This window comes from Notechis scutatus, chromosome 1 (genome assembly GCF_049901735.1).
Source record: "Notechis scutatus isolate UNSWTSFEM ecotype Mainland chromosome 1, rNotScu1.2, whole genome shotgun sequence".
NCBI lineage: Eukaryota > Metazoa > Chordata > Lepidosauria > Squamata > Elapidae > Notechis > Notechis scutatus.
Window position 1 is genome coordinate 100,742,465 of NC_142009.1, and position 23,715 is coordinate 100,766,179.

At 35.3% G+C, this 23,715-nt stretch overlaps 2 protein-coding genes across 7 annotated transcripts in view; one reads left to right on the forward strand and one right to left on the reverse strand.

The window, feature by feature from the left end:
* The window catches only part of CEP85L (centrosomal protein 85L), a 103,141-nt gene that overhangs the window by 40,264 nt on the left and 39,162 nt on the right, over positions 1-23,715 (forward strand). For all 6 annotated transcript variants that reach the window (XM_026666046.2, XM_087972761.1, XM_087972768.1 and 3 more), the window contains one exon: positions 7,931-8,712. In XM_026666046.2, the coding sequence (XP_026521831.1) occupies positions 7,931-8,712 (782 nt within the window). The remainder of the gene's footprint in view (positions 1-7,930; positions 8,713-23,715) is intronic.
* On the reverse strand, positions 15,435-22,158 carry PLN (phospholamban). Its single transcript, XM_026666047.2, has 2 exons — positions 22,021-22,158; positions 15,435-17,374 (listed from the first exon to the last, which is right to left on the reverse strand). The coding sequence occupies exon 2, from the start codon at positions 17,255-17,257 to the stop codon at positions 17,099-17,101; it is 159 nt and encodes a 52-aa protein (XP_026521832.1). The 5' UTR covers positions 17,258-17,374; positions 22,021-22,158; the 3' UTR covers positions 15,435-17,098.

The following is a 23,715-nucleotide window of genomic DNA, read 5'->3' on the forward strand; positions in this document are numbered from 1 at the left end:
AGAATGTGTCAGAAAACTTAACAGTGAGGTAGCCTCTACAGATTTGAATTGAAAGCATCTTACGTTGATTGAAAAAGTACTACTCCATGTCAGTTTTTCTTTTAGTTTTGAGATCAAAGCTGGAAAAAAAATCCCTTCCTGTATTGGTTGTATTAGTAATTATTATCTGTTCTCTTTCCTGTAAGCTACTTTTGCTTAAATAGTTATTGTAGATATATCTCAAAATGTAGCCATTATGTACATTTTGCATTTAAAATAATTGTTACCAAAATTTAATTGTGGGGGTTGTTAGAATTTGATTGCAATTGAAACTGTATCCCCATCCATTAATACAGACTGTGCTGTAAAAAGGTTTATGGCTACATGTTCTTTTCTTAAAAAAAAATTAGGGTACGTGAATTGTTATATAGCTGAGTAAAAGAATATATATTTGCATATAATAAACATTTGGTATTGCTGGTTATGAAATATATGGCTGGACTATCTAACAAGACGCAGTTCAGTAGTGAGAAAACCCTATTCGCCAAAGCATCTTGAGGGCAGGACAAGAAGTAATAGGTAGAAATTCATTAAAGAGAGAGCTAACCCAAAGCTAAGATGACATTTCTTGACAGTGAGAACAGTTACTCAGTGGAACAGCTTGTCTCTTGGAGTTGGAGGTCTTCAAGAAAAGATTGGACAGCCATTTGTCCTGGATTGAATAAGGTTTACTGCATTTGGCAAGAGGTTAAACTGGAAGACCTCCCAAACCCCTTTCAGTTCTTTGATTCTATGATTCAATGACCTTTAGAATCTTTGCTGGCCCCAAAATATTGGTTTCTATACCAATAGGTTTCCGATAAGTCTCAGGTTGTACTTTTAGGCTATAGGAATACAGAAAGCCCTTGACTTACGACCTGTCAGTTAGCAACTATTCAGTGTTACAACAGACCCCTCCCCTCAACAGCAATTTATGATTTGGTTTCAAAGTTACAACGTGTTTCCCTCCATAGTCATATGACTGCACTTTTGGTGCTTGGCAACTGGCCTGCTTTTATAGCCATTTGCAGTGTCCCATGGTTGCATCACCATGATTCACGTTTTTCCCCAGAAACCAATGTTTGCTTATAGTTTCTGGGGGAAAAAACACACATGGTGAACAATGGGTTTCCTTAATGACTGTAGTGTTCATTTAACAACCATGGAGTTCACTTAACAACCACCGGGATCACTTAATGACTGCTACATTTGCTTAATGACCTGCTGCAAAGAAAGTTGTAAAATTTTCTATTCACATGATGACCTGCTTTATGGCTGTCTGAACTTACGACTGTAATTGCCAGACTCAGTTATGGTCGTAAGTTAAGGACTATCTCTATTATAAAAAGGCATAGAAAAATATGTAAGTTTTATTGTTCCAACAGTCTAAGCAACATTTTGAGCATTGGTGTATTACATTTCCTGCCTCAGCATATCCTATTTATACTTTCTGCCTTAAAATGCAAAACTGTTCTTTTAAGTCTTGATAAGGTGATATTTGAACCACTTAACTAGAAAAAAATATTCTAATTTCCTTCAATACTTTAGTGAGAAATCATTTTTCTGTATATAACCTGTAGGTGATAAATGTCTTGTACTTTATTATCATGTTGTTAAGCATACCATACAGCATGTTTGGGTTCTATTCAAAAAAAGATTTTGTCTCCAGATATTTCATTTTCAATAGAATAGAAATCAGTTTCTTTCACCAGGCAGGTTTTTTTTAAATACAGCAGTGAGCTTCTAAAAAGAAAGTATTTTTAGGTAGCCTGTCCAGGTATCTGTTTCTATTTAACCTGATTAATCTGAAGTCATAAGCACTGCATCAATGTACATACAGTTCCCTACAGTGCTATAGGCAGAAATAAAGCATTAGAAGATCTGCCTTCAAATATAGAAGGAACTATCTATAAATGAGATACCTCAAACAATACAAATAGTAACACTATATTTCTAGGATTGTTCCTGCAAGGATTTTTATTTACAGCTGTAACAATAGTTGTAATTATATGTGAGATGTTCCTGGTATATATATTTTTAAACTCTGTTTATCATTTATTTAATCCTCTGGGGTAAGTCTTGAATTGGTCTATAAGTGATACCCATTGATGATAGCTACTGATTTTAAAGGTGAATGGAGAAATTCATTGACTATAGGCATTTAAGGGTTCTCCGTTTTCGATAATGGAAATAATGTATTCCTGGTCCTGGAGGGCTGTACCCTTCATTGTTGGGCTTCTTGATGGCATTTGACTTCTATCTGTTGAAAACTGAATGGTGAATTTGATGGGGCTATGATCTGATCTGGTAAGGCAGCTTCTATGCAAATAGCCAGTTTAACCGATTAAGTAGGTTGCTAGTAAACAGCATCTATCTTGGCTTTGTATTTGGCAACTATGGCAACTTCTGTTGTGTTGATCTCTCTTTTTTAGCCAGGAACATAGCAGAGCAGTTGCATCTTAATGCAATTGAGCCGATTGTTGGCTTGCTCAGTGAAAAATAGAGATCTACTTCTTTTTTTTCAGTATAGCTCTATAATAGAACATTCAGATATTGAATGTGGCTGGTGGTTAGGAAAATGCAATATTATGCTTTTGGGTGTAAACAGTAATCATATGAAAAAAGAAAGGATTGACCTGAATAACTAATTTTGTAAGCCACCCACCACCACATTGCCTTTGTAGCTTCATCTAGACAATAAATCTGTAATGCTTTAAACATTGCAGTGGCATTTCTTTCAGGGACTTAATCGTTTGCTTACTTTACTTCTAAGTGATTACAGTATAGTGAAATAAAATTCTGTAACTAAATATTTATTTTAAATAGAAAGAAAACCACAGAGGTGTCATTAAGTCATGTTGTTGATACAAAACTCTCTGAATAGAAATACTTTTGGCACCTTTTCCTCAGTGTTGTTGACGATGAAAACATCCATTATACACATTCATTTAATTGTGGATTTTTTTAAAAATTGAAACTGAACACCCGAACAGTGCAAATGATTTGGTAAAATTATATCTGTTCCAGCAGTTATCATGACTCCTGGTTATATAGTAGAAAACTATCATCTCTGTTTAATTAGATTGACTCCTGATTTTCACTCTATTTAATTGGTGGAACCAGCAATCAATAAAGACTTCAAAACATGGGACTTTGGAAGAGCTGAATACTGTGCAGAACCTATCATAGTGCAAGCTGCCTTTTCATTGAGTCACAATTAAAGAAGAAACAGTTGAAGGACGGGGGGGGGGGGCAGTTAGTTTGTATTCAGAGCGAACCTACCGTGACTGTTCCTCTAAAAATACCCACAGGAAACTGGATGCGGTTGCTATTAAGCATTGGTAAAAACCTTGAGCTTGATTCCTAGTAGCTTCACAAGTCTATGTAGTTTTCTTCATGGTAGTTCAGAAATAGTCTGCCGCTGTCAGGTTCCATGATATTTTTGTTGTCTTCCATATGTAGCCTACAAATCTGGTATTCCTTGATGATCTTCTGCCCATGTCTTTCTAAGTCCAGGAAAACCCATCCAAATTCTACCATCTGTTGAGACATCACAGGTTTATTTCCACTTAATCCTACTGCAGAGTTACCTGAGTATAAGCCCCAGTGAATGTATAGCTGATTAAATATTCATATATTAGTCATTTTTTAAACTTCTATTTCTGTAATGCAACTAAGATGGGGAATATGTTTGTAATATATTACTCAAATTTAAAATGCTCAGAAGGGATGAACAAGAAAATGTTAAAACAATTGCTCTTTTTCCAGTAAGTGGTATTTTAAATTAAAGATAATCCTCACTTTAACAATAATTTTTTCAGCGACCATTCAAAGTTACGATGACACTGATCGAGTGGTACTTATGGCAGATCCCCAAAGTTACAGGCATTGCAGTGTCCCCCCCAGTCATGTGATGAACATCTGGGTGCTTGGAACCTGCCTACATTTATAAATGCCAAGTACATTTCAAATTCTATCCATCTATTCCCCCCACCCCCATCTCTTCCCTTTTTGCCATCCAACACTGCTGCTGCCTACCTCTACTGTTCCCTGCTGGCCCCAGCTGCGCTTTGCCTTCTTCTTCCACCCATTGCTGAAGAAGCACACCCAGTTGAGGCTAGTAGCTGACCCTTCACAAGGCCTCTCTGATCATCATTTGTGACTTTCCTTTGTGACAAAGTAAACGGAGAAGCTGGCAGGAAGTCACAGTCACATGAGGTCCTTGCTTAATGTCCCACAATGATTTGCTTAACAACCAGTAACCAGGGATTGCCAGAATTGCCATTGCTAAGTGCGTAGTCACATAATTTTGCCCTTTATAGCCGTATCACTTAGCAATGGAAGTTCTTAACCATCAAGTTGGGCTACCAGTACTCGGTAAGTTCCCCTCAAAAAGAGTTGTTGGAGACTCGTTACATCTTGCCATGGTAAAGGCCTATTCTGAATTTCAGTAGTGTTATTTGGCTTAAATATTGTTGGTAGAAATATCCTTCTGGGTTCAGTTCCAAGTGGGGAAAAAGACACTGGAAACATGGAGGCTATTTGGAAAGATGGTTTAATGGTAGACAGGACCACGTGGGTTGAAGCTCTAAAGTGAAAAAGATGATCACATGCTTCAAGGTGAGAAGAGAAGGTCAAAAAGGGCTGATATGCTGAGAGTGCCTGGGTTTTATAACCTTTGTTGGCATTTGAATTGAAGCTTGTTTCTAATTGGTTGTCAGATTCCCATGGGAGCAACTCTGTAGGCTGCCCTGAGTTCCAGGCTTGGTTGAACCTTGCTGGATGATAATGCCCTGAAAGGGCTTTTGAGCAATTGCTATAGTTTTACCTGGAGATCTTTGTTATGTAAAGTATTCTGACCCATTAACAAAGGTGGGGGTGAGCCACTTCTGAGGTGAGTTTCTGCTTCTGAGTTTCTATTCTTTTTAGGGGAAATATTCTGCCTTGTTAATATTTCCTAGGATATTTCAATTTTCTAGGAGAGGGGTGGGTGCTAACTTCCTACAATATCTACCAGGCTTGAAAGAAGGTGAGCCCAAGAGCCGGTCTTTTGGAACGATTGGTTTTCAAACTCTTTGTATTCTTTGTATGCTATTTAAGAGAAAACTGTTGCACTTCATCTTCATATCCTAAGAAGAAACATCATCATCAATTCAAATCAGGACTCTCAGGCCCATGGGGGGTGTGGGGGGAGGATCTTAACCTATAGGAAATATTACATGTCTACATTGTTGCCAACCTCATAGTACAGCACCATGTTGGGAACCTATTGTTTATAGCCAAGTGCTTCAGAAGTATTTCTGAGTGTACTTAGTATAACATTTAAATATACAGTACTTGAGTTAGTTCAAATCTATATATATATAAAAGCAAAATACCATTCACGCATCATCACAAAATCTCCAGAACTGTAAAGCCTACAAACTTGAAATTTGGTATGTATGTTCCCCTTGGCTTCTAGGTGGCTCTCTAAGAAAGGATTTTTCGAAATGACCATCAGAGCATTAGTATTTCATATATTATTAATAACATGCTCTGATGCTAAGGAGTTCTTCTCCCCTCTCCCCACCTGAAAAGAAATCTGTTCCAAATGCAAAACACAAGCAGAGGAGAGGAGTTTCAGTTTTAGTTTCACAGCACCAAGCAGCTTTAGTACAGAAGTTGAGCTAAGCCACGCCCAGGCTCCTAGCTGTCTCCTTGCTCACACAGCAAATGCTCTTTCAGTTTCTAAACACACTGACAGGATGCTAGCCAGAATAATACTGATCGATGCTGGTAGCAGAGGCAGATTCCCTCCCCCTTATTTTCTTCCCCAAAAACAAAGCCAGACCACATCGTTTCATGGGGAAGCACAGGTATCGAGCTAGTATTTTATAATTAACAATGTATTTGGCTACACTGGTTAACAGATGTATCCATGAAATGCAATATGAGAGGTATCATATGTAATGAAATTCAAGCCTGATCTTTGGGTATTCCTACCTATCATGTCTGTGCTTTCCAATGATTTATGTGGCTGATTCTTTACCCAGAGAATTGAATACTATTCTAGAGAAATTGCACTAGAATGAAAGAAAGTTTCAGTTGTTTCTCCATTTCAAAAAACTAGAAATGTGGCAAAAAGAATAAATGGTACGACTTATAACAAGCCTCCTGTGTAACAGCAACGTGAGCAGCAGCGTAGGGGGGAGGTTGAGCTGTGTAAATGTAGGAGGTTCTAATGCCAGGATTAGCTGTTTATTTTTGCATCTCTGCAGACTTTGATGCAAAGCAGCAGTTGCTTGGCATGGGAGAGCTGCCTCCGCCTCACCTATGTTAATTTTAACTGGCTTATTTGTCTAGGAACATTGGCACATTGGGATTTTCTGTAAGCCTTCTGATATTTCAGATTGAGAATGGAGCCAGAATGAGAGGACTGAGACAGTTGTCATGCCATTGCAACATTCTGGGTTTTTCCAGGTAGAGCCTTTGATTTGGCCTCCTGTTTTATGAGCACGATAGAACCTTTTCGCACCCTCCGTTCTTCTGCAGCCTCCTCTTCCCCACAGAGGCCCCTTCCTGAGAGTTGGGAAGGTTCATACGACGTTGCAACAAAGGGTACCTACCAAACATTGGAAACATCCTTACCATTTTGGCCCCAACTTATTGCGTATCTATATTGTCTGTGTATTTCAACATTTCTTACAATGATATTAGCCTTTAGTTTTTGAATATCATAAACAGAGGAAAAATAGCATTTACATGTCACCTAATGTTTAAGTTCTACTTACCAAGTGCAACTTTCTATTTCGTTACTTAAAATTATTTTTTAGAAGATATCTCAAACTGAAGTTATTACTAAAAAGCAACTGTGTTCTTTTAAAGTTTTCTACTTTCTCATTATTAAATTTCATAAACCAACCAACCAACAAAATAATTGATATAATTTCTGTTTCCTGGCATGTTATTGATCTCTGTAGTTTGGGTGTAAAATTGTTTTTCTTTTCCACATCTCTGCTACAAATTCTATTAGGCCTTAATCTTGTATTTATATGTCAACTGTAAGACCTGCTAAAATAAATGGATATCTATCTTAAAAGGAATTAAGTATGAATATACCTTACAATTGTGTAGATTGTATGCAGTAAGACTTATACTTTTAAATTAAAAAAACCCAAAACCATTCTCCAAAAATTGAATAAGAAGAAGTAAAAGGATGAATTCAATAAAATACAAACATTAGCAGTTTTCATAGTCCATGTTCATACAAAATGAACAATATACAGAATCTATTTGCTTCAGTTCAGCTCTTTTTGCAAAGAGAATTAGAGAACTGCACCCAGGTATTATTGTTAAAAACTTACCATTCTCTCTCCCTCTTCCCCTCCCTCCCTTCCCCCCTCTCTGCACAGTTATTTCCTTAGCAAGTCAAGTTAATTACAAAATCCTAGTCTGAGACTGGCTTGTTAGAAGAAAAATAAGCTTTCTTGGTAAACATTTGATTAGTACTGTATAACTCTCTGCAGGAGGAGACCATTCAAAGTTCATATACAACAGTGTATTTCAGCAAGGTTACTTTCTAGTGATAAGGTAGAATTCATAGCAGTTGTTGCCAAATGTCCATATGTATCTTGGCAGAATTTTTTAAAACGTACAGTTAAAAGTCATAGTGATGTCAGAGTTATATCCCATGATGCAAATGACTTGAATAAAATACCTGCATAATTTTGTAGTATGACGCAAAAGAACATTAATAGATCATTTGAGTCATTTGTGCCATGATACAATGCAACATCTCTTACCACTACATCTGTCGATGTTCATGGGTATATTAAGTGTATATTTTAAGTAATTTAAACCTATTTCTTTGTGTTATTCCCATTAAGACTGGCTATTTCACAAGAACTCACATGGTGAACATCTTTCTTCCCAGATCATTCCACATCAAGTGGTACTTCCTCGTTTAAGCCCAGCCGCTCGTTGATCTCAATTCCCACTGCCCATGTAATGCCATCTCATATCAACACTTCGCTTTCAAAACATAGGGAACCTCTGAAGTCCAGTTCTGCAAAGTGGAGCACAAGCCTTTTGAGATCTGCTCAAAGCAGGCATCAGGGCATGTTGGACAGCTCTCTTGATATGAAAGATTTGAGGCCTGTAAGGAAGTGGTCATCGTTGTCTAAACTCAGCACACCTCTTAGTTGTAACCAGGATGGGGATGTTTATTCAGCAGAATGCAGGACCAACTTGGATACAAATGGGAGAGACAAGACTGTTTCACCACAATTAAGGTCAAATTGCTTGTACAATAGTATGGAACTATTGAAGTCTGAGGACAGAGAAAATGGGAAGAAAAAGAATTCTACTTTGAACTGCAAATACAAATTTGAAAGTTGCAGCAAAGAAGATTGGGGGGTTCCTGATGTCACAAACAGGAGACATGCCTTAGATATGACCTATAGTGCCTTACCTGAAAGCAAGCCTGCTCCATTAAACTCTGAAGCTTTTCATCAAGAATATATAACTTTGGAACCACAGGCTGCAGTCCCATCCCAGGTTTCCATTCAATCTTCTGAAAGGACTCAAAGGTGGCTTACAGAACAATTTCGTACAAATCCTCCAGAATCCAGGCCTTCTGATGAGTCATACAGCTTATCTCCGTGGCAGTTACAGCAACTTGAAGAATTTAGAACAGGAAATGAACACTCTCTGCAGGTAAGAATCAAATTTCAGTGTTTGCTGCCACCAAGTGGTTTATGAGAAAAATAATATCAGACGTCGTTTTGTTCAATGAATAAGCTTATATAAATCTGCTGTTTTGTTTTATTATAAAGGTTTTCATTGAAATCAGTTGAGATAGCAGTTGTTATAAAATGATGCTAACTCATCTCAGTTTTTTCTTTCTTTCTCCACATGCAAATATTGGAAGACAGATTAAATATGAATATGTACCTTGGGCAGGCATCCACGGAAAAGCAGTGATAGTTAACACATGCATGACACTATTATCACGTAAATTTTGCTGCAACTTACATATTTGTATCAGATGTCACACAAATATAATCATATTGAGCTCTTGGCAGTCCACTTCAACCCAAAGTAGCATTCTCCTAGCATTTCCTTTAACAAGATTTATTTGAAAAGAAATGGAATAAAGTTGCAGAAACTTCAGCAACTGGACTGCTTTTACTTTAGAACCCACATAGTAAAGCAGACATTGCCATTACAGATCACTTCTTATCTGATATCCACATATGGCCATACAAAGAGGGAAAATGCCGAAATATTGTAAGCCCTCCTTAAGACAGCAGCATATTTTTTTCAGGCTTACACAGATACTTGGAAAACAATGGGCAGCTTCTAGAAATATCAGAGGGGCATGTGCAAGAAACATATTTGAAGCTTTTTTGTGTGTGATACCTTCAAGTCAGCACTGATTTCTAGCAACTGGTCTAGTCCTTGTAGTTTTATAGGCAAAGTTATTCAGAAGTGATTTGCCATTGCCTGCTTCTTATAGCTTAGAGGGAATGACTGGCCCAAGGACGTTCAGCTGGCTTTTTGCCCAAGTAGGACTAGAACTCTATGATGATGATGGTGATGGTGATGATGAAGAAGAAGAATTTTATTTCAATTATCTCCCGCTTTCTAACCTGGTACCTTAACCAGTACACCAAACTAGCATACCAATATTATTTATTTAAACAAACATAAGTGTTTCTTTTTTAGTTTGTTTATTGCTGCAATTTAAATGTTTCTCAATTCTAAAAAGGCGCTGAGGGGTTTCACTGTTTTTGCATTGTATGAATATTTCAGGTGACCGGTTACAGAGAAACACATCCATCTTCTCCCATTTACCTATATATTTAGCTTAGCTTGTGAATTGCAAACACTGACATTTTGCGGCTAGACATCACTGATTCAGCAAGTACACTTCAGTCACCTCGTGGTTCCATATTATTCTTAATATATCAAGATGCTGGTGGATAAGATGACATCCACATAATTTGATGCAGAACTCTGGGTAATTCAAAAAGAATCAGTGTTCCTTTGCAGTTCAGATAAATTGATAAACAAAATAACTAGGTAATAGACTGCTTCTTAAACTTAATTCCTTGACTCACTTCATTCCAGTTGGCCAAAACTCTTCAGGGTGATAATAGGATTTACTGAGGCAATAAATATTAACATCAGGTTAGCATAAATTGTGCATTGAAATTCTGTGGTCCCTGCAAGGAGAAATTAGAAGCTGCTCTTTCTATATTGTAGCAGAAGCTATAAAGGAGAGAAAGAAGAGACACCAGTATGGAGCTTTGACAGTGTTTCTTCCCTACCAGTAAGAAAGAAGTACTTAAATTTATGTAGCATGTACATGATCTAAAAAATATTAGGTAGCCAGCATTTATAAACTTAGATTTATTTATTTGACATAGAGCACAGTATTTAATAATTAGTAGACCCTATAACGTAGGCCAGGGTGTCAAACTTGATTTCATCAAGAGCCATTTCAGGGTTGTGTTTGACCTTGAGGGGGTTGGGGTGGGCATGGCCAGGCTCCACGTCACTTGTGTCGGGGGCGCCTGTGATGGCTCGAGCACTCTGCCAGGGAAAATGGGCTCCCGAACTCCGTTTTCAGCTGCAGTGGCCTGCAACCCTCTGCCAGTGAAAACGGAGCTTGGCAGTGCCGCTGTGGCCCTCGCGAGTTCCGTTTTTGGCAGTGACGGTCCCCTGTAACCCTCTGCCAGCAAAAATGGAGGTCGGGAAGGCCATACGCAGCCCTCCTGAGCTCCGTTTTTGCTGGCAGAGACACTGTGAGCCGGTCCGTTGTTTCCAGGGCAGCCTGTGGGCCAGATCTGGCCCCTGGGCCTTGAATTTGACACCCCTGAGGTAGGCTATTTTCTTTCTCCATATGGTAGAGGGCTAAGGCTCGAGGGAAGAACTAGTGTTTTAGGTAAAGTCTTTTAGTGATTTTAGAGTAGAAGCAAGATTAAAAATAAAGTCTTTTGTTGCACCTTAGCCTTATAACTATAATAGTTGACTACATCACAGATTTGTCAGGTATGTCATAATTAGGAACAATAAATTATGTGTAAGCTTCATTTAATATTCCCAGTGTGACACAGAACAATAATAAATGACATGAAAATAATAATCGTAACAATAATTACAGATACACACATGTATTTTACCTTGGTGTCATAATTCTACTATGATCTGGATCCTTTGCTAGCTGTTAATAGTATATATTTAAAAGAATAAAAGAGGAAAAAGTTTGGTTTTCTGTCATTTAGAATGCTTTAATAAGATTTTTTTCTTTAATAACTTTACAAATCCTATAATGGTGAAGATTCGTTTAGATGCCCATGTTTTATAGTGTGTTGTGAAAATAATTTCATACTGAGAAATAGTCATAATGTAATCAAGTCATATAATTTGAGTTTTCCTCCCCTTTGGACTTTTTTCATCTTTATCATATTGCTGCTGCTGAGTTAGTGAGGAAATTAATATTGTCACACATTTTTTTGTAGAGATGGAACACGTTATCATCTTCTTATTCAGCAAAAGTGACACTGCTGATACATTAAAATAAATGACACGATAATGTATCAGTAACCCACTGCATTCGTTGAAGTATTTGTGCTGGTGTTTTCATGCAGGTAGACTTTGACTTACGACTACAGTTGAGCTCAACATTTCCATTGCTAAGCAAGGTAGTTGTTAAATGAGTCACACCCCATTTTATGACCTTTTTGCTGTGGTTGTTAAGTGAATTCACTGCAGTTGTTAAATGAATCATGTGGTCATTATGCGAATCTGGCTTCCCCTTTTGACTTTGCTTGTCAGAAGCTGGCTGGGAACATTGCAAATGGTAATCACATGATCCTAGGACAATTCAACTGTCATAAATGCATGTTAGTTGCCAAGCACCCAGATTTTGATCATATGACCTTGCAATGGTTGTAAGTGTAAGAACTCTTCATAAGTCACTTTTTTCAGTGCCACTGTAACTTCAAATAGTCACTAAACAAATGGTTTTAAGTTGAAGATTATCTGTATGTGTGTAGATTTTTTTACTAATTAGCCTTTCTATAAATCTCAACAAGATGCAGCACTTTGGGAAGACCTGAGCTGGTTGTTCTTGAAATTCCTCAAAATGTCAAATTTTACTGTATTCCAGGTCATATTTAAATAAGTGCCCCTTCCCCCCAATATAACAAGATATTTGTGTTTTCAACGGCAGCATTCCAGACTCCAGAATCCAAGGCTAGTGGCCTATGTAATGTTGAGAAAGGAGAGGTATAATCTGCTAAAATAAATCTGAAATTTTAAAATAACTAAAGTATAGATGAATTATTCAAATGTGTATAAAGATGTTCACAAAAGTTTATACTCAGACATTCTACCATATTTCTAGATTACCAGGAATTTTTATTATGATTATTTTATTTTTGAAAAGTTTTAAAAATTTTGTAGCTGTTTTTTGAAGATATGTTATCAAACTTAGTTTGTCTTGCAACACTTATTATATTGCCAGAATTCTCAAGTTTTTGAAAGTGACTCTTGTCCTAAGATGGGCACACAAGCACATACCTCCACTGATATACCGTGTTTCTCATATAATAAGGCCGGGTCTTATTTTTTTTTTGAGCCCCGAAAAAATGGCTAGGCCGTCTTTTCGGGGGTGACTTAATTTCCCCCCCCCCCCTTGCATCTTTGGGCGGGCGGTGACGGCTTGGATATTGACCTCGGCGTTGGTGGGGCACTTCGTATTGGGGTCAATGCAGGCAGCACCATATCCGGGTGTGCCACAAAAGTACTTCCCTTACGGCAAGCTCCCCACCATTCCCCCCATTTCGCATGTTTTAATATAGGCCTTAATTTGGGGGAGGGGCTTAATTTCATTTCATACCTATAAAACATGCTGGGACTTCCTATTGGGGGAGGCCGTATTGTTGGATAAACAGGGTAGATAATCCTTGGGTTATGACAACAATTGGGATCAGAATTGACATCCCTAAGCAATGTGGTTGTAAAGTGTGAAGTCACATGACCATGTCACTTAATGATGACAGTTCCAGCAGTCTCAGATGCTGCCATTAAGTGAGGACTGCATGGGTTGTTAAGTGAGGACCTCAGGTAACTGTGACTTCCAAGTTCCTGTGGGTTTCCCATTGATTTTGATTGTGGAAATCTGGCAGAGGACATCGAAAATTGCAATCACATCTAGAGTATAATTTCACCGGGTGTTTCATTTCTGTGTGAAATAAAGATAAGAAGAGAAAAAGTGGCAAATGGAAATATTTTGCTTACAAAGAAATAGTGCAATCTTAGTTTCTGAAGTCTGCTTGAAGTTACAATTTGTAATCTCATCACAACAAAATCAATACATTAAAAAACCTTAAAGTCATATATTCTAATTGTCTTTTAGAATCCTCTAATCTGGCATGAAAGGTATAGGAGTGATTAATTGAATAGGACTTAGTCTGAAATTTTCTAACAGTAGTGAATTTGAGAGCAGATGCCCCCAAATAAAACCTCACAATAGAGACAAGCAGGCTTAGAAGTAACTTATATAAATTATGGGAAGATTAATATGCTTTTAGTGGAAATAGTATTCTATAGTTTGCTAAAAATGTTATTACAATAATACTGTATTATAGCACTTTACAATAGAATATATATGCCCTGTTGTAATATTAACAATAATAAGCAATTAATCTTATGCACGGTTGTTCATAACAAAGTTACATTATGCTCATTTTTATTCCCATGTATAGGTATCGTCATCAAATATGTGGAAATTTACTCTGAATAAGTATTTGTCTTCATGTAGTTTTTATACTTCCTCTAAATGGCTATTTGCCCTTATCTCCAATATAAACGTCACAGGTGATTCCATGTTCACATCCATTATTTTCTTCCTGTAGAGAATTCCATGTTTGTTTTTCCTTTTTTCTACTTTAGGTTTCAGATTGTGCTGTTGATCTGATCTGTTCCATTGTAAAAATAATATATTTTTTATTTCAGCGAAAGCTTCCCTGATCTGCAGGATGTTAAGTCTAGGCATTTTTTGTCTTGTTCATTTTGTTCTTTATATTCATACAGTTTGAAGGTTCAAGTTACCATGATGGCATAAATGAAGACTTTAAATGAAGCCCCTCACATGAGCTTTACAAGAATGTACATAAGAACAAGGACCAAAAAAATAAGTAGAAAATTGAGTAACAGGTTGAGACCTCTATTTGCAGCAAAATCCATTGTGGCAAACTTTGCACTTATTTTGCTTGCACTAGAAATCTTGATTGCTGTTATAAGCAGGTTCACTTCAGTCACAGTGAGTTAAAGTTGACATATGTGTGGGTTGCAGTACTCTTGTGTGAGCTTTTCTTGACTCATACGAGATTTTTTTGTCCAATACCTGAAAAAAAAGATAGTGAGCCACAGCTAATGTGAGTACATACCAATGCCTCCTCCCCAAACTCATCTTGAAAGAAAATATAGGCAGTGATCTAACAAGCAATAATTTACCATGTTATATATTGGCATTAGTTTTTCACACCAAGTAGTATAAAACCTTATCCCATGCAATATATGTCACAGTTTAATAAATTGTATTCAATATTGATTAGCTGCTTCATGATAAGCAGCAATGTTAATTATCTACTCTTGTTCAAAATTTTAACATTGTTTATAAACACCTATCTACTCTGATCTGGAGGCTATTAAAGGACTGGTAGTACTATCTAGTTATTTCTTTAGATATCTTTTTGTTATTCACTTTTTAACTTTTATAACATCTGTTTTTTCTTCTGTCTTTCTGTAGTTTTTTAAAATTTTCATAAAAAATTCTTTTAATAAAAATTATTCATTGAAAAGTAAGGAGGGGTTACTAGTTAATTATCTGGCTACTCATTTTCAAAAAATTTTCTAGATCAAAAGAACAAAATATAACTGGATAAATGGAGAAGGGAGCAAAGGTTTGAAATTAAGTCTTAAAACTGAAACAGTTGGAAATTGGGAATATAATGAATTTGTTTTCCACATTAATAATCTGTTTTCTACAATTAATGATCTGTTTTTATCTTAGAATTCAGGTAAACATATGGGCATGTGCAGTTTTTATTAGAATGATTTGAGTGAAATTGTACATAAACTCTGCCGTTTGGGGGCATGCGAGCAATACCACAACACTGTTGATCCATCTCACATTTCCTTACCTCCCTTGGAAATGCTGCCTCCAGCAGATTTCCTATGTTGATACTTCCCAACTTCTGGAAACCACTTGAAACCTGTATTGATATCTAATAGTTGATACTGTTCTTTATGTAGTTATTTGTTATTTTATGTTAAACGGAGCTTTGTTCAACATTGCAGAATCCAAAATTGGAGAGGTGAGAGAAGGTCCTGAAATACGCAATAATGATCTGAAAACAATGTTCTTTGGATTTAATTTTGGCATGCTTTATTTATGGTCAGATACTCCTTAGTGTTGCACAAAAATGATTGAACTAATATATTAAGCAGTGAAAATTAAAATAAAATCTAATACCTTGTTAAACAGTTAGCTTTCATTTTATTTTAGGAAAGTTTAGAGCTGGTTGTTTCTCAGTAGGGAAAATAAATTCATATGTAACATAATTATGTTATGAAGAGTACATTCTCAAAGAGTGGAATTATTCTAATATTGTAATAAATAATTCAACATTTGTTTCTTACCACTTTAGGTATAATGATATCATGTACACATACATATATAGTTAAAGCAACAGCCTATAAACTTCATACAAGTGATAAGAAGATTATTCTATAAAAGAGATTTCAACACAACCAAAATATTTTTATCCCTAGTCCACTTAATGTTGTCTTTGGGGAAAATTTTGAAATCAGATTTAATTATTCACTTTTTTAGCTAAAAAACAAATGCTATTTGTTATATGCAATCTGACAACAGATTGAATTCTAATGCAACCAATAAGAAGCTGTTGTATAGATTTTGTATGTGTGTGGATGTGACAAATTCTTTGTAGAACAAATCATCAAAATATTAAACTTGCAAAAATTCATCATCTAGTCCTCCTGCTAAATTATATGAATGAAAAACAATTGTATAATGAAAGTGCCACCTGGAAGATATCACTAGTGTTACAGGAGAGACTATATTAAATATTTATAAATATATCAAACTAGACAATCCATGAGATCATTTTCAAGATATTTCCTTAACTAATAATAATAAAAAAAAACAAGCAGTGGGAGCCCAAGCAACTCCTGGCTTCCTGATCGTCAGGAAGAAGGCTTGCAAGGAGCATTGGAAATAATCATTATTATCTTGCAAAATTTCAGTTCTACAAGAGTAAAAGGTCCCAAATTTTGAATGTATTTTTTAGGTTATCCCATTTCAGGTACATTGATTTAAAAGTTGTTGCCCTATGATATACCATTTCACCTAGTTGAAGTTTACAAGCAAACCAATATGTAGGTGTCTAAAGGTATTTATACTTGCATTTCAGTAGAACAAGGCAATAAATATGCAATGCTTTATTGTCTTTTCAAAGCTTATATTATGAATATGTACGGGGAAAAAAGTTAATAAATTCTTCAGTTAACAATCCAAGTACTCAAGATACACATATCTCCTAGAATGTATAATGATTTAATTGTGCATTTAATAATAGTGCATTCAGCCCATTCTTTATTCATAAAAGTAAACACTTATAGCTGATTAGTAATAACAAACAAATAATCTGGAACCAAAGAATAATATGCAACCAAAATTTCAAGGTTGCTATTTAAAATTTTATAGTTGGACATTTTACATATAACATTAATCATCAACGTCCACAGAAGTCTTCCTTTAAAAATAAAGCAGGCAAATTAGCTCATGCATCACCGTGTGATAGTAGTTTTCAAATTACTGTTCAGTACAGGTGCTTTTAATGGTTACAGTGAGTAAGAGTGGAGGTGGTGAGAAATTTTTTAGACTGAGTGCTGGACTTTCTTGCATAGATTTCCTTGTGCTGGATGTTTCTTGTTTGGTTCTTTTCTCCTTCTGGTGCATATCCCATTGCATAAGGTAGTGAAGAACAATAAAAAATACTGGACTTCAAAGAAGCATCACAATGATGCATATTAGCAACAGACATATTAAGATAAGACAGAAGTTTACAAAAAGCTCCTGAAGCCTTTGCCGTGTTTGTGGATGCACCTCAATAGTTGAGGCTCTCCTCAGAGCAGAGCGAGTTATGTACTGGACCTTCTCCATGACAACAGGAAAGCAGAAATTTAAGAAAGAATGGATTTCTAAGAAGCAGAGACTTTCAGGGAGAGTACAATGTGCTTAATGTCTTCGGTTTGGGAAGTTTTAAGAATCTTTGTGGAGCTAGGGAAAGTAGGAAAGTGAAGTTAGAATTACAGCATACAGTGATTTAATCAGCAAGTGTAGATTATTTCAAGGTGACAGAATGCAACACATTGTATAGTGAAACAAAGTCTTAATAAAAAACAAAACATGTATACCAGTATTCTAAATGCATATTGCGGTAAGTATATTTTTATGCCTTCAAGGTGTATATAAATTGGATAACTACACAGAATTTGTGAACAATTTTAGCCCTGCTGGTTAAAACTACTAAGATGTTCTGTTGTGTAAAATAACCTGCCTAGGAAAGCAATCTTGAGAGACAGTACATGTTTGACACATCGGTTGTGATTTGTGACTCACCGAGCTGAGTTCAGTCCACCAACCATGTATGGTGATGACTCAGAGGACTGATTAAGCCTTCTCTGTCTGATGCCCACAAAAGCAAAAAAGCTGTCAAGCAAGCACCTGACAATCCAAAAAACATAGTTGGTGGGCTGTATTCAGTTTGAACCATGATTTTTGCTGGAACAGTTTGCATAATAAATATGCTTCACAACCCCTGTTTTTCCCTACATTATTTTCGGCCCTGTTTGATTCTGGAGAGATTAAGGTCAATAGTCTATTAGCCATCAAAAATATTTGCCTGACACTATGTCCAGTTTCTTTTTTTGGCTTATATTTCTCAAGGGTTGATACTGTCATAACAAAACTGTATTCTCAAGGGACTCGGTAAAAATGGTATCACTCTTCTGGCCAAATATGGAGACATTTATTCTAAAATGTTTATCCTGCTCCAAGCAGGCTATCATGAATTAAATACTTAGAGATTAAACACATTTGTTAAGTTAACATTTGACAGATATACTTCATAAATAGATGGTAGAAATATTTATTTTATTGACATGTGTAAAATCATAGCTATCACTCTGTTGAATTTCACATTGTAATGACATTTCTTTTATGGAATTTTCCATGCTGTTTGGAAAGATTAGCAGTTTACTTGTTTATATAATATAATTCTGTTTCTGACAAGGTTAGCAGCTGTTGTTATTTCAATATTTAAAAATTGAAAAGGAAAAAGTAAAAGAATTCATGATTAATCCTTATATACTACTCTTCGTTTTGCGTCAATATGCAACAATCTGACATTTACTTGATATAATGCTATCACTTTGCTTACAAGTATTTGTCTTTGGAAGCATTTTAGAGTTGTTCTTTATTTTATACCTGGAGATAATATCAGAACTACTTTGAAGGAAATGGGAATTCTATGCAAATTTTTAGAGCAATTGGGACCGTGATTCAGTTTTTGTTCTGAACAGGTTATTATTTAAAATTAGTATTATAATTTTGTGTTAGTATTATAATTAGTATTATAATTGTGGCATTGGTATATAGAACTCTTTTTTCTTGTGCCTCAAAACTGAATTCTTGTAATTGTGCTGTAGTAGTGTTTTTCTTTTACCAATATTTAATTTGAATTTTTCCCCATCTCATTTGAAGTATTATGGACACTTGAATCCATTAAATCCATTAATTGAAATTATAATTCAGTATATTAGGGTGTCCCTGTATAGAAAAGCTGTTTTGAAAGATGACCAAGTACTTTTTTTATTTTAATAAAAAATAAACAAAAGGGAAATTCATTCACACATTATATTTTTTCTTATGTCCCATGCAACACAAGTTCCAGTTGACTAAAGTCAATAGAACTTCTGTTTAGTAGCTTTCTATTTTGTTTATGTTGTACAGTACTGTTTTAATTCTAATTGTCATAACTATGGACGCACACAATCCTTTTCAATTTTTTAAAATTGAATCATGTTTTTAAATGATTTTATTGTATTTAAGCTATAGACTTAGTTGTGTTAAGTAAAATGTTTATGCTCTCGTTCTGTACTCTACATAATATTTATGCATTACCCCTGTGAAATATGAGCAAAGATAATTATATTTTACAGTGTTTTTTCTTATTGAAAGGTTGATTTAGGGCCAACCTGTTAAAATGTCTGTTTTCATCAGCTAGTTAGCAAGAATTTTTACTGAGGTTTTCCATCCTGATTGATTCTCCTCAGAATCAGTTATTTTCAATGTGGCATAGCAATGGGACTGCATAGTTTTTGCAAGAATTTTATTGAACAGTTGTTAAAAACGCATACTGGTTGTGTGGGGCAGTTAGACTCCCCAAAAGTAGGTTAGTCCATATACATAGGTTTAAAATGCCCCATAACAATATTGGACTGCATGCAGTGTTTACAGTGATACAATACAACATAAGTTAACTTGTGGAAGGAAAAGTTAGTAATGTGAAACCATCCATAATTATACTGTGAGGGATCTGTTTTTTTTTTTTTAATCCTATGTTATAATTATAAGCTGAAGCCTAGTATACATGTAAGTAGCAATTAATAAAAAATAAAATGATAATGAATAGGATTAGTTTCTTTGCTTCATATATTGGGCAGTGAAAGGCTGGCTGGGTATGTTTCTGGAAGGTTCTGAAAACTTACTAAATGTTTTATTGGTTTTCAGGATCCCAGTTATGGTCTTTTAATTTCTTCAATGTTTACTCTTCCTGATTTAAATATAGTATTTTTATGTCACGGTTTCAGTATTGTTTGTTATGTTTTGTTAAAATTTATATCTGTCTGTCTATCTGTTTTAGAAACTATCTTTTTTTGTAGTTTTAGAGTCAAAACCTCTTTTACAAACAACTGAATAGTGAGATTGTTTTTCCATTAGAGGTCATGAATCTCCTGCTGCTTGAAATTTTGGCAGGTGTCAATTATTAATTTCCATACAAGCAACAGGGTTTTCTTCATGATCTCCATTGTTATCAGTTGGGAATCTAACTTATGTGGTCAGTGATGGATCTGAAATAAAACATAGTTTAGAAAATACTTCATTATACTGTTAATTAAAGGTAGAAATTAACAGTTTAACAAAATAAAGAATAATTTGCTAGACAAATAATAGGAAATGCCCAAAAAACTGTGGAATGAAGACTAAACATAGTAGGTGGGTCAAGAAAGTTGAAAAGAAGCAGTAAGTGAAAAGAAATATTAATGTTGAATGTTAAAAGGAAATTAAAGATTATTGAAAAGTAGATAACTTAATATGACACTCTGCCTCCTTTGTAATCCAAGAATCACATCGGTAGATGTTTTCTCAAAAAAAATAATGGAATTATCCTCACCAGGTTTGATTTGTTTTTAGAGGAGGACTAGGCATGTTACATCCTAAGATCCAAAAACGTTGATTGTACAAAATTTGTAAATTTGCCAATCTATTTGGTTTCTGAAACTGAATTTGTATTTGGTAAAAATGCAACTTTTCTCTAAGAATATATTATTCCATAAATCAGCTTCTAAATTTTGCTAACATTAATGTTGCATTCTATCCTATTTACACAAGAGTAAACCTTACAGAATATAGTGCAATTTTAAGCATTCAAGTAAGCATTCTTATAATTGCACTGTTAATAGTATACCAAATGGATAACAAACAAGCTTTTTATATTAAATCTGGATATTTTAAGAGTGTTCTCTGCTAAAATGCATTTTGGTTTTGCTATTTTCAAGAGGTTTTATTCTTTTTTCCCATTTTTGTTCCTGTTATTATTTAGTCTTTTGATGTTAGTTTGGGATTTAATAGATGATAAAATAATCAGTTATTTGGAGTCTATTTGACAACTGTCCTGCACAAGATTAGAGTCTAAATTCAAGATATCTATAATAGGTATAAGTAGTTTAGTCAGGAATTGTAGGATCAGAACTGTTGACTAGGATCCAGAAAAGGACTACTAGTGATCTGCTTGCCAATAATTCTTTGTCCATGTATTTCTTGAACATTAGATCCCTCATTCTATTCCAAAAACAATAGTATTAAAGCCAGTTTGTCCAAAAAGGGACTTTTGCTAAACATTAAAGTCTTTCCTATATTATTCTTTTGGAACTTCTCTGATTTGATTTTTGGATCCAATATCTCCTTAAATATATATGGTTCATTTGCTGGGCATCAGTAAATATAAACACACACAAAATACACATCGTTGATCTGATAAATGAATACTAGAAATGATTGTTTTAAAGGGAAACTGTTCCTGTGTCTAACAAAACTTAAATTAGAGAGGAGAGGAATACTAAATAGCAATAGTACTTAGACTTATATACTGCTTCACAGTACTTTGCAGCCTTTTCTAAACGTTTACAGAGTCAGCATATTGCCCCTAACAATCTGGGTCCTCATTCTTTACTGACCTGGGAAGGATGGAAGGCTGAGACTCGAATTGCTAACTGCAGGCAGGCAGCAGAAGTAGCCTGCAGTACTGCATTGTAATGCTATAGTCTAGATTTATTTATTTATTTTTGCAGAAAGAACTGAAATATTAGATTTAATATCTTTACTAGGCTTCTTTCTTTCTTCCCCACTTCTTTTCTCATTTTCTTTCTCTCACTCCTCTCTCCTTCTCTTTGGCTCTAACATGCATACAGAATGCTTGATATGTTTGCTTCTTTTATGCAACAAAAATAAACACAAGATATCTTACACTTGAGTTCTATATCAAATTATAATGTTCAGCAAAGGTATAGACTGTTACTGGAATCAGGATCGTTAATTGGAAAATCAACAGTTCTATTATAATAAAAGTAAGAGTCCCTTACCTTAATGACTGACGATTACTGAATTATATGAAGATGTGCTGTGGGAAACTAAAAGACGTTCTCTGTCATCAGATTTATGGGAGCAACTGAAGTTCACTGAAGGAAAAAAATAACAAAAGTTTCATAGGCTGGGCTCATGATATCATTCAGGAATTTAACTCCAGTGATTGGTTACACAACAGATTGCAAGAACAGAGAGATTGCAGAGCTAGCCTTGTTTAGGGCAAGGATGTTTAGTATTTGATTTCACAGGGAAAAAGTAAGAGATAGAAGTGAGATTGCATATCCATAATTCAAGAAATCCAAACAAACAAAAGATAGTTTTGTTAATAATATTTAGATAGTGCTTGTTCATTTCCTTTTATTAAACTTGAATGATAATGCTTACCTTTAGGTATACACACACATAAAACTACTAGGAGTAAAAAACCCATGAAATTGGATGTACGGTTTACATATACTTAGGAGTAACATACTTAGACTGCATAAATATGGATGGCCTCTAGATAACATCAAATATATACCCCAAACTCCAACTTTTAGTGATCATCCAGATTTTTGCAACCCAAATGTGATAGCTCAACACAAGCTAATATTCAGATCATTTTTCAGTTAACAGATCTGTATACCGCAGATACTTGAAATGAAACTTTCTACTGTTCTTAAAATGTATTGAAGAAGAGTTTATAGTGTTCATTTTTAAATTATTTTAAATATTTCAATACTGCTTTATAATCAGGAGACCCTCAAGTATACTGAAAGGACATTTGTTGTTCATTGGTGAGGGAAGGACATGGCAGTCTGTATTGTGTGCTTAAATTAGCATTTGGATTTATAATCCAGATAATTTGGACATTGAATGAACATGCTGTCTTGTTACTATGTATACTTCTTACTTAAGCAGTTCAAGAGATCATATTGTCAGGTAAATTTGCAACATTGGGAACAACATAGGATATATAGCTTTAGGTGACAGGTGATTTTGGCCTGTCTTTTAGCTGAGATAAGCATTTCAGGGTGATATAAGCGGCAGTCTTTTAAGTAAGTTATGGTTCCTTGTCATTGTTAAAAGTACACAGGCTGTTAAGAGAATGGTATTTGCCCTTTCAAAAAGAATCTTCTTAAGATAGATTAGGTATTCTTTTGTTTAACATACATGGCATTGATATTTCACTAATGTTAGCCAAGCTATTTGAAAAGATGTCCTGTCCTGTGTTTCATCTACTATATATTTGTTAATTTAAAATATGCATGGCTAGTATTCTATATGCATACATTTTATTTTATTTTTATTCAAGTAAGTAAAAACAGTGTGGGGTTAAATAAATACTTCCCTAAATTAGATACTGCTTAAGAATTTTGGAAGTTACATTCCCAACTCATCTCAGCTATGGGGTTGGACTGTAGGTGCATTGGGTATGTTGGCTTCTGTTACAAATGAGTTGCCGTCCTGAGGGACTTTGGCCTGTGGCTTTCAGCTGTGAATCACGTTTTAAAAAAAAAAAATTGAAAATGGCCTCCACTTCTTTGAAAAGTGGAGCTCCTGTAAAGTCTGTCCTGGCTGGGACTGAGTCGAAAACTGGGCCATGACCTACGGCGCAGGGCAGAGCTACAATCAATTCGGCAGACTCAGTCAGTCCAATAGACGAGGAAAAGAGCCTACCCACTCTCTCTGGACTCTCGCAGCCGCAGAGG